The sequence below is a fragment of the Vigna angularis genome, chromosome 10, assembly GCF_016808095.1.
Source record: "Vigna angularis cultivar LongXiaoDou No.4 chromosome 10, ASM1680809v1, whole genome shotgun sequence".
NCBI lineage: Eukaryota > Viridiplantae > Streptophyta > Magnoliopsida > Fabales > Fabaceae > Vigna > Vigna angularis.
This window is the reverse complement of record NC_068979.1, coordinates 9,681,666-9,693,213: the sequence shown is the minus strand read 5'-3', so window position 1 is coordinate 9,693,213 and position 11,548 is coordinate 9,681,666. Positions and strand designations below refer to the sequence as shown.

The window sequence follows — 11,548 nt, the reverse complement described above, 5'->3', positions numbered from 1 at the left end:
GGTCATAGTTCAGCCAAAATACATCAACATATCTTAGGAACTACATATTAAAGTTTGGGCTCAATGTAACGGTAAATGAAATATATATGAAGTTTTTACCATGATAACTTAAGAACAAAAATATAGTGTTCATCATACTTTTCAAATTTTCGAAATTTATTTCTCAACACATAGACGTCTAATTACAAATCCGAACGGTCAATTTATATTAATATATCTTAGGAATCATATATCAAATTTTCAGGTTGATCTAACGGTCAAATAGAATAGAATCTATATTTTACCGAGAGTACTCAGTAACACAATAACAGGAGTAATTAATTTACTCAAACATGCGGAACTTATTTCTCCAAGTACAGACTCTTAATTAATGATCCGAACGGTCAAAGTGAAGAAATAGGTCTTAGGATTCATATATTAAAATTTTAGCTAAATCCAACGGTAGAAATAATTAAAAGAATGTTTTACCACAGTAACTCGAAAATAAGAAAAATTATAATAATGAAAACTAAATTTACACAAGTGAATAGATAACTACCATTACCAAAAGTTTAACATGTTCATAACTCATATTCATGATTATAATATGTATAAATATCATATGTAAGAAAGGATTAGCTCTCCTACCATCAAAATAATCTTAATATAAAAATTCAAGGGAAACGAGAAGTTGAATCTGGCAGAGCCGGTTAGACAACTTCTCATCCTTCCAGAAAGATGCAATAAAAAAAAATAGATAAAACAATAAAATTTATGGGGAAACAAGAAGTTGAATCTGGTAGAGCCGGTTAGACAACTCCTCATCCTTCCAAAAATACAATATAAATAAATAAGAAATAAAAAGTCTGGGGAAATAAGAAGTTGAATCTGGGCAGAGCCGGTTAGACAACTTCTCGTCCTTCCAAAAATACAATATAAAGAGATAAGAAACAATAAAAGGTCTGGGGAAACAAGAAGTTGAATCTAGCAGAGCCGGTTAGACAACTTCTCATCCTTCCAAAATTGCAAAAAAAATAACTAAATGTTCTAAGTAATAATAACGTACAATTAGCATAACAAAATCAACATCACGTTTTACAACCATCAAACTTGGGTCTCATCACAGAAGCATGTTCTCATTCAAAATTCAAGACCATCCAGAAACAAAATATTCCATATTCAAGACTTAGGATTAGACAAAAGCAAAATATTGTATACTCAAGATTCAAGAGTGGCTTCCCTTACCTCTATTACAGACTTAATCTCCTCGTTCCCCGAAAACTTCCAGAATGACCCCTTTGCAACTAGAAATTCTTCCAACTCTCTTCTCTCAAAATTTTTCTAAGTTTTTGGTGTAAATTTTCAGCCTTCCCCCCCTTGGCTATTTATAGCAAAAAAATTTACTATTCATTTTTACTATTCATTTTACTATTACAAAAATAATTTTTTATTCACAATTTGATGAATTCTGATCTCTTATGACTCAAGACAACGTGGAATACTTATTCCTTCCACAAATTAATTTATTTATTTTTTTTACTATTCACATTTTACTATTCACTTTTTTTTTATAATCTAATATGTGAATTACAAATATTTTCAAGGATCTTACAGTTTCTACTAAGCCAACTCTTCGATGACCACTTTCATACCAATTTCATATTAACAGTATTAACCACAATTCAACCCATCTAATCCAATAATTTCACCTACACTTGATAATTTTACATTACATACCAAGTTTTCTTCCTCTCAAATTTCTTAATTTTCTCTATACAAAAGAAAAATATCATAATTACTAACACTATTTTTTAACTTATAATTATCATAAGGAATTGTCATCTTCAGCAACACTCTATCACCGTAATCATACCACCAATTTTACCTTTCAACAACAACACATTAAATTTACAAGAAAAATAACTTTCATTAGAATTAGTCTACCCATATCTTTCTATAATCAATTCTAGCCCAATACTCCAACTCTCTCAATACCATTACAATTATACCTTAACATGTTCTCAAAACACATTACATAAATTATATTTAGCAATTTCTTACAAGCTAATAGTTCAAATGTTTTATCACCATTCAATACACAAAACTAAAACATGTCCGTACCAAAAACAATATAGAGCATAAAAACCACAAAGTTCCATTCAATTAGACTCCCAAACAATTTAAATATTTTGTAGATTATAAACGGTTAATTTAAAACAATTTAAGTGATTAACTTCTCTCACTTGTTTGATAGCCTTTTATAATCACTATAGTACACCTTACACAATCCACCACTCAAAAGATCATCTATCTACACCAAAAAACATCTATTTGATGATTTGATTATATCATTCAACTTATAAAACCATAAAAATTCAGTTGGACATAAAAACACTACATGCAACCAAGAGAAGTTGTATATATTCACAAATCATATTGAAACTTAAAAGAAGAAAAAAATCGACTTACACAAATAAAAAAATTGATCAGGGACTTTCATACTACTCTTAAAAAAACATTTTACTGTCTTTGATCTTCAAAAAAAGATGAAAAGTAAATAAATAATTGAAGAGAGAAACCAGAAAAGAAATAAGATGAGTTTCATAAATTGTTGTTTTAAGAAATAAAAACTCCACACTTTTATAATTTTTTACAACTTAAACTTTTAAACATAATTTTTTACAACTTAAACTTTTAAACATAATTTTTTTCCTTTTTTTTGCTCTTAAACTAATTTTCTGAGTTCTCACGCTATTGGCATTTGCAAAATTTATTTCATTGAAAGTAAATTGGTAAAAAAAATATATTAAAAGGAAAAAAAAAAGAATACAATCTTTAAAATGAAAAATAAACAATATAATAATTAAAATTATCAATGTTAAACTATTCGTAAATACTTAATGGTATAACGTATTTAATTAGTTGTGATGTAATTGCTCGTAAGATGAATTAAAAATATATTTTTAAGTGTGATAGTATGTACAAATAATATGATTAAAAATAATAACATTTTAAGTTGTCCAACGTGAAAAAAATGTTTATCGATAAAAAAATGTAAGTTATAATTTAAGTTAATAATTTAAGTTAACAGCATAAATATACATATAGTTATTGAATGTACTAATAATTAATTTTTTGACCTCGAAATAATTTTGTAAAGAACATTAAAACCATTAATATTATTTACTAAGATACTAAGAATAATTGATAAATTTAAATTAAAAAGAGAAAAATTAATAAGAGTAAAATAGACAAATAAATTTTATAAATAATAAAAATACTTCTTAATTTATATAATTTTTTATCAAACAGAATTTTTTAAAAATTGAAAATCATGAAATTTGAATAAATATGGTGACATAGATGCTATTTAAGTAAATAATGTGAATAGTAGCTGATAAAGATTTTTTTTTGGCACATTGCCAGGTGAGACAAATTCATCATTTAGTGTAATTTTAATGATCACATAAACTACTTTTTAAAGTATCTTCTCCTAATTTCATAATAAAGATTCCATTGAAAAATTTGGAAATAATACATTATTTTTTCTTTCATTCTTTTTTCCAATAATTGTAAATTTCTTTGCTTTTTCTTTGGACTACAAATTAATACATAATTTTTTTCTTGCATTCTTTTTTCCAATAAAGTAAGAAAACGTAAAACTAAAGTTCAAGATTTGTTATTGAACACTATTAGTTCAGAAATAAAATAATTGCGAACGAAAGAGGTGTTTTTTTAAAGAATAAAATAGCCTTGTTTCCACTTCTATATATGCATTTATTTAATTTTATATAACTCTTCTTAATTTTGATAAAATACTTCTCTCATATCAAACAATTTTAAATTATATTTTTCATTTAATTAGTAATAGATAAATACAGGTTGTATATATATATCTATATATTATTCTCTTTAATTTATATTTTATTTTTAACCTCATTATGTTGCTTTCCTATAAATTTCAATTTTTTTTTATCTTGTGTATTAGAACATTTTCAATGAAAGTTTTTGGCAAAACTAATATCGATAAAAACTGCTTTAATATAGTTTATAAATATGAATCTTCTAAAACTAAAAAACAATATTTATATAAGAATATTTTAAAATTCAAAATAAAACAGTATTTTTATTGAAAAAGATTTTTTTTTATATAGAAAACTATTATTGAATATATATTAGGTTTGCATGTTACATGTGCTATGTTCTAAGAAAACACTATATACTTTCCCGTACTTCTTACACGTCCCCACATCATCGGATAAGGATCCTCGGAGTTGTTGGAAAATAACTTAGAACTTACACGTCTTGTCATACCATTAATTGTTTATTGATATTTGTTTAAATAATAAAATAAAGTCAATTATTTATTTAAAGATGCTCAAAACACATCACATCTGTGTGTCTGGTGAATAACACCATTTTATTTTTTTGACTTTTTATCCTCCCAACGACTTTTGGCTGCTAAAAGCTGATAAATCCAATAGCAGATTAAATTAGTAAAATATGGTTGAATTTACAAGTTTTCTGTAATTAAAATAAGATTCTTTATGAGTGAGGAACCTGCAGATATTGTTCTATATTCGTCTACTTCCACTTCAGATGTTTTTGGTTTAGGATAACATTCTCTTTTAGCATTCTTAATAAAACATTGTTTATTAGTGTAAAGTATCTATTCGCAAATTGTACTAGGTATTCATATTCCTTAAAATAAAGTAACAGAGCATTACTTTATATATGAGTTGTCAGATGGTACAGAGATTACTGATAATGATTACAATTATACACGTAGGATCCACGACATTGATTAGGATAAGACTTGTAGTACTCTCACAAATCCAGAAAATTGATCAAATGAAAACCACCGTTCAGCCCTGCTTAGCCTGAAGATTGCTACTTTTTGTTTTGTTCTTGGGAGGTTGTTTTCGAAGCCGGAATAAAGCATAAAATTTGGTGTTCTTCCATTCTCTGCTCACGTTTTCAAGGAGACATCCAATCACCCCATTTGAGATACTGTAATGGCAGAAGGTTTAGAATCAATGGGAGTTGTATCAGTGAGGAGTAGATCGTGGAAAGCTCATATGGGCATGACACTGTCACAGGCATTCTATGGTGGCTACCATGTAATCACAAAAGTGGCCCTTAATGTTGGGGTCAACCAACTAGTTTTCTGCTTCTACAGGGATCTCCTTGCCTTCACTATTCTTGCTCCTCTCGCTTTTTTTCTTGAAAGGCATGCTTTTTTCCCCCTTCTCCTTCAACTGTTACTGATTAGGTTCTATTGGAAGATAAAGAATCTAATTGGCATGCTATGAGAGAGTGTAAAACTTTTTTCCACAATCTCAAAATAAATTGATTTTCTTATGGAAAGTATTCGGAGAAACAGTGTTCGAAATTTTCTGATTTGTTAACGTTGTAAAAATTCTTTACACTGAAATGACAGTTAATCTGAAACAAGCAGTAAAAGTGTCTTTTTTTTAACCTTTTTTTTCCTTCATACATATAGACATGAATGGTTGTTCGTTGGCATCTTGCCTCAACTTTTACTGATTGATAGAAATTTGGATATTTTTTTACAATTCTTTATAGGGTTGGATCATGTGAAATTGAGCCTTAAACACCTTTGTAGCTTCGTTCATGTGGGGCTGTGGTTTTCTTCTGATTCGCAGTTAGAAAACTATACGCGATTGGTACCATTTACTGAGCATATGCTAATTTGGGCAGTACCATGTTCCTAATTGTTAAAGATGTATTGTATGTTTTTCTCTAAAGGGCTGAGCTTTTGGAAAAAGTTGGTTCATGAATACTTATTGGAGCAATTATGACCCAAGGGTGTAGGGTAAAATCTTGCATCCCTCATTTTTCTAATTAATTCTTTAATTTCAGCAGAAATAAGTATCATAAAACCATTCTCAAGTTTTCATCGCATGCTAGAGACGTGTATATATATATATATATACACACATACATGGTTAAAGATTAAAATGGGTAAAATTAACTTTTAATGTCAATTTTCGAGAGATCTAAGTCTGGTTAGATAAGAGATTGAAGTCACTTTCTATCTAAAATCTTAAAGTAATAGATTAATGAATTTTTAACTTTGTATGATGCTTTATTTTCTTATTTTTAATTTAGACTCATTTAGAATTCTAACAAATGACACTCCCTAATTTCATGCTTTGGAAAGTGTGAACTCCTGTTTGTCTAAAGCAAGCTCCCAAACACACCTGTGATAGTTGGTTGATGATACTAATTTTAGGAAAATGTACTCTGTAGAATACTGATACCTTTTTCTTTCTAGTAATTTAGATTATTCTTGGTATTTAAGTGTGCCAATTGGCTTAGACTTGTTTGAGGTTCATAATCATCATCCAATAATTGTAGAAATGTTCTACTTATACTTGTCTACTGATAATGGTTCCAGGGACCCGTCTTATGATGACCTGTTTTTGTGCATTTAACTGGATACACAGTCAAACTTTAGAAGTGGAAATTTAACCTGAAACATTTTTTGTGCTCTCTTGTGAGTTAGTATTTTCTTTATTTCTGATATGTGAGTATCCTAATTGTACATTTTTACCATATTGGCTGTAGAAGAACTAGACCACCCCTTACCAAGAAGCTACTGATGTCCTTCTTCATTCTTGGATTGACCGGGTAAGAATTCTTGCTATATTCACTTATTTCTTATTTTTATGATATATGAATGGTATAGTATTTTATTGCACCATAATATTTTTTTTCTCCATGATTCATCATCAGGGTATTTGGCAACCAGCTTTTGTTTCTTATTGGTTTAAGTTATACTAATCCAACTTATGCTGCTGCTGTACAGCCAACTATTCCAGTCTTCACATTTTTGTTTACTTTGATGATGGGGTCAGTTTCACTCTTATCCACTTCTTCTTAGTATTCAAATGTCTATATTAAAATATAAAATTTATTTATTGATCATTGATTCCCTTTTTCTTTTCTAGTAAAGAGAAAGAAATGCACAATCATATTGTTAGTAAAGAAATTTGTACACTCATGAAAATGTTCACACAGACCAGAACACAAAATAATGTGTGCTTAGCAAATTCAATATTGCAGAATAGAAAAACTGAACTTGCTCACATATGAAGGTTGGGCAAAGGCTGGAGGAACTCTTTTATGTGTTTCAGGAGCCATATTTATGGTTTTTTATCGTGGTCCAGCTGTGATAGGGGGTAACGAAATGAACCAAGTTACACAAATTAAACCAAGTGGCAGAGGCCAGCCAGAGCCTTCAGTATGGTTAATCAACAGTTATCTTGATATTGGATTAGATAACTTTCAGCTTGGGGTTGTGTTCTTGATAGGGAACTGCATATGCATGGCTGCTTATCTAGCCCTTCAGGTATCCTTTTGTTTATATTCATCAAAGGAGACCTACTAAAATAAAAGTCCACTAGATGACTGCTGATTATATCTGTTAATTTCTTCCTCTATTATCAAATTACCATGCTCCTGCTTCTGTTTATTATTGCTTTGAATTCTCCTTTCCACACCAATGTTGATGACATCCATCAAGTTGTTCTTTACAAGGTTTCTCATTGAGTCTTCTGAGGTGTTCAGCTATCCCAAATTAGAGGGGAAATGGGATGAGGTCATATATGTTGCAGTATATTGATTTATTCATCCTGAAAGCAAAACCCTTTAAAGAAAACTCTTACTTTTTCTCCAATTTCCCTCCATTTGGAATACACTCTAAATAAATCACACTTTGATTTTTGACCACATCACAACGCTGTCACATGTTTCTTTCAATTCTTTGCATTAAACCAATAACTTTGTACTTTCTATCAGATGAATTTACTTATTGCGACAAACACCAATCTTTAACATCACGTAGTTTGTGTGAGCTGATTTATTATGAGATTTGGTTATTTTAATTGTGAGAGTGTTCGCCCGTTTAAGTTCTTGCCATTAATTATTTTCAGGCACCATTATTGAAAAAGTATCCATCAAATCTATCTGTCACAGCATATTCATTCGCCTTTGGAGTTGCACTGTTGGTGATTGCATCATTTTTCATGGTTAACGAGTCAACTGACTGGATTTTGACACAATCAGAGATACTGGCTGTTGCATATGCTGTGAGTCACTGGAATTTTAAATGTATTTTCGTTCTCATAACATGACACATCACTAACAGATTTCTGTTTTGCTTCTGCTAACTTTAGTTCTGTATTGCTAATAATTATATAGCCACTTTCATGTCTAGCAGTCTAAAATAAAGAGGAGAAAAATTAGATCAAGTTCTTCATGATTCTATCATGAAATTCTTGAGTCAGACAATGACATGTGGATTCTCCTCCACCCAAATTCTGCAACATACTCTTGAGGGGGAGGGTATTTAGTTTTGAAAAAATAATCCAATTTTAATAGTTTAATTTGAAAATTTGAATTGAAGAACTAGTGTGATCCTTTTCCATCTATATGAACTACACAGATAGGCAACAGCCACAACACTGCTTCTACATGGTAGTATCAATAATTTAGAGGTGAGAATAGGATATTTTGCTGTGATGTTCGTGTTAAAAAATTTGTTCTAGCTGGTGGAGCATGGTTGTTAAATGTAGGGCAAATATGACTTGCAGTCTAGCACAGAAGTCTAAGTGTAACACTCCGACTGGGATGCTACTAAGTAAAATTTGTAAATTTCAAGATCTTTTATCTCAAAAAGCAAACCAAAATCCAAAATGTAATCCATCAAATTATAAATTGAATTCAAATCTCCCTAATACATTATTCTGAAAGAAAAGCTGCCCAAAATAAAACTCTTTTCACTAAAACCTCAGCACGTCTCTTAATCGTAACGCATATTTGTCTGCATCTGCCTTATCATTTACTAATTCTACTGAATTAAATAATCTAGGCTCTTACACTAAATCACATCAATGTGTTCATGAAAGTTGTAGTTAAGTAACATGACACTGGATATAAACTACTGAAGTTGAGCAACGAAGGGTTTCTATTTTAAGGGATGAAAAAGTTCCTACATAGTTTTTAATTGATTCACCTTCCAATGGATTATTTGGTGGTTTATTAACATGGAGATTTCACAAATTTGTTCAGGGAACTATTGCATCTGCTCTTAACTACGGAATCATTTCATGGAGCACTAAGATCTTGGGGCCAGCTTTGGTTTCCCTTTACAATCCTCTTCAACCTGCATTTTCTGCCTTCCTTTCACAAATTTTCCTTGGCACTCCAATTTACCTGGGAAGGTATAGCTCTCCTTCCACTTCAACATATTTCATGCATTCTTTTCTAACTTCACCATCTCACAACAAACCTACTCGTCAATTGTAAAGGGTAAAACTTAAAAAACAAGAGTATAAAGAATACATACAATACAGACACACTAACTGCAGAAAAGTTTTTCTTTTTTTAGGAGCTTACTTTTCTTCTTGTTCTTGTTTTTTGATCCATGTGATGATAGCATCCTAGGGGGATCTTTGATCATTGCTGGTCTATATTTAGTTACTTGGGCATCTTATAGAGAAAGACAAGAAACTTATGGAGTTACTCCTAATGGCTCTTGGATCTCTGAACCACTTCTTCATGAAAAAAGTGAATACCAGAATGATCACACTCAGGGTCCTCCAGCGTAAACATCAAAGCCAAGCTCATCAGATTCGTTATTCAATAGCAATGCGTTTTGAAAAGTTTTCTCATGATTCTTGAATTTGTTTTTGAAATCTGTTTAAATGGTATGCTTGTATTTTATATTATAAATGTGAAATGTTGTTTGAGGACAAACTGGGAATGTGAAGTGTATTATGATATTTATATCTTCCCAATTTTGATATCCTGTTAAATTTAACTGTCAACAATTCTGAGATAACTCTTCATTGCAGTGTAAAAGTAATTGAATGTTTTGTTCTGTTTCATTGGCTTTAATTAGCCATTCATTTAGAAAGGTGAGAAAGAGTTGAAAGTATATAAGATGAACAGAAGTAAATAAGAAATCAAACAAAAATTGAAAGCTCATGTTTGACTAAAAAAATACAAAGTAAAAGAAAATACAGATATTTTAATAAAAAAAATATAGAAAAATAAGCATTAGTGAATTTTACTCTATTTTTATTTTATTTTCTGTTGTCACTTATTGAAATGACTTTGTTACTGGATATGAATGTTTTTGTCTTGCATGTTAAAACTTTTTCAAACAATTTGAGATTGACTACGGTTTTTTTTTTCAGAGACTTGCCTCTTGAGAATAGGAACGAGGTGCGAAAATACAATTAAAACAAAATAAAAACTACGTAAAATACAAAGGTTAATAAGATATTAAAAATAAAAAATTAAGTATATTATCACCAATAATAATAATATTATTATTATTATTTATATTTAGATACTTCGTATTATATATTTTATTTTAACTATTATATTATTAAAAATGTTTATATTACTATTTCCAAATTATACTGCAATATATTCACATTAATAGGTGAAAAATTTGCCAAATTTTTATTTATTTTTAAATATTTTTTTGCTAAACAACTCTTCCTTCCCAAGTATCCTCTGATTTCCTCTTCCTTCTATCTTAAATTCATTATATCTTATCACCCTATATCCTATCATTACACCCCGCTACAGAACAACCTTGTCCTCAAGGTTGGAACCGAGAAGCTTGATCTCATGGCTCATCTTCATCATCGTGTTATTATATGAAGGAAACCCACTAGCTACTGCCTCCCAATTCAGGTTTGGAGGCTTGGATGGTGGTCTATATGAAAGAATTGTTGATTCCTTTAAGAGTTGTTTCTGTTCCATAATTCCTATGGACCATATGATTGTTCTATACTGCCTTCTGGCCTGGTGACCACTTACATGGGCCTAGATTTTAACAATTCTAATGAATGATCAAGAATTATTTTCTCTTCTTCCAACCCCAAAACTTTTTTTTTGTATTTTTATAGCAGCAGCACTGGCTAAGCCCTCTCATTGTCCAGATTTGTTCATCCTAGAAGCTAAAAAGGAAAAAACTTGTTGATTTGACCATCCAATTTCTTCATCATCATCATGTTGAGCAAACTGTTTCCTCTTAATGTTGTATTGCAGTCCTGCAAAGAAATATCCCTGCCATTGGTCTTCTGGTGTTTTATATGTTTGTGACAACCATATCTTGAATTCTTGGATGAATTTTTCCCTACTCCAAACAGATGCATCTTCTACTTTATTTCCAGCCATAATAGTCACCATGTTCCCACCATATTCTGCTTTCTTTCCTCTGTCTTCACCTTCCTTCATTGTTTTGACATGTACACCACAACCTACCCTATTATCTCCCCTAAAAACAACAACTTTTTCCACTCCTTAAGCAACAACACCAACAATGTCTCCATCACAATTTTTGTCTTCTTCACCGATCCCAATTGTTTGAATTTTCCCCTCCATCTGAAGGTTTCTTGAATTTCTTGATGTCTAGCAGACTATCTTGCCTAACCTTCATCCTTATCTTTCCTTCTTTCTTTCCTTTCAAGACATCTTGAAGAAACTCCTCTCTCCTTTCTATTTTTCCTCTGTTAACATAATCTTG

At 30.3% G+C, this 11,548-nt stretch overlaps 1 protein-coding gene across 2 annotated transcripts; it reads left to right on the top strand.

Annotated features, from left to right (window-relative positions):
• The first annotated feature begins 4,760 nt into the window (after positions 1-4,760).
• Positions 4,761-9,847, top strand: LOC108334550 (WAT1-related protein At4g19185). 2 transcript variants are annotated; one of them, XM_017570385.2, is made up of 7 exons: positions 4,761-5,209; positions 6,571-6,633; positions 6,739-6,855; positions 7,069-7,354; positions 7,938-8,093; positions 9,076-9,227; positions 9,443-9,847. In XM_017570385.2, the coding sequence occupies exons 1-7, from the start codon at positions 4,995-4,997 to the stop codon at positions 9,612-9,614; spliced, it is 1,161 nt and encodes a 386-aa protein (XP_017425874.1). In that variant the 5' UTR covers positions 4,761-4,994; the 3' UTR covers positions 9,615-9,847. The 2 variants fall into 2 exon arrangements, with proteins under 2 accessions (XP_017425874.1, XP_017425875.1); XM_017570386.2 differs by lacking the exon at positions 4,761-5,209 and adding an exon at positions 5,235-5,815.
• The last annotated feature ends 1,701 nt before the right edge of the window (positions 9,848-11,548 follow it).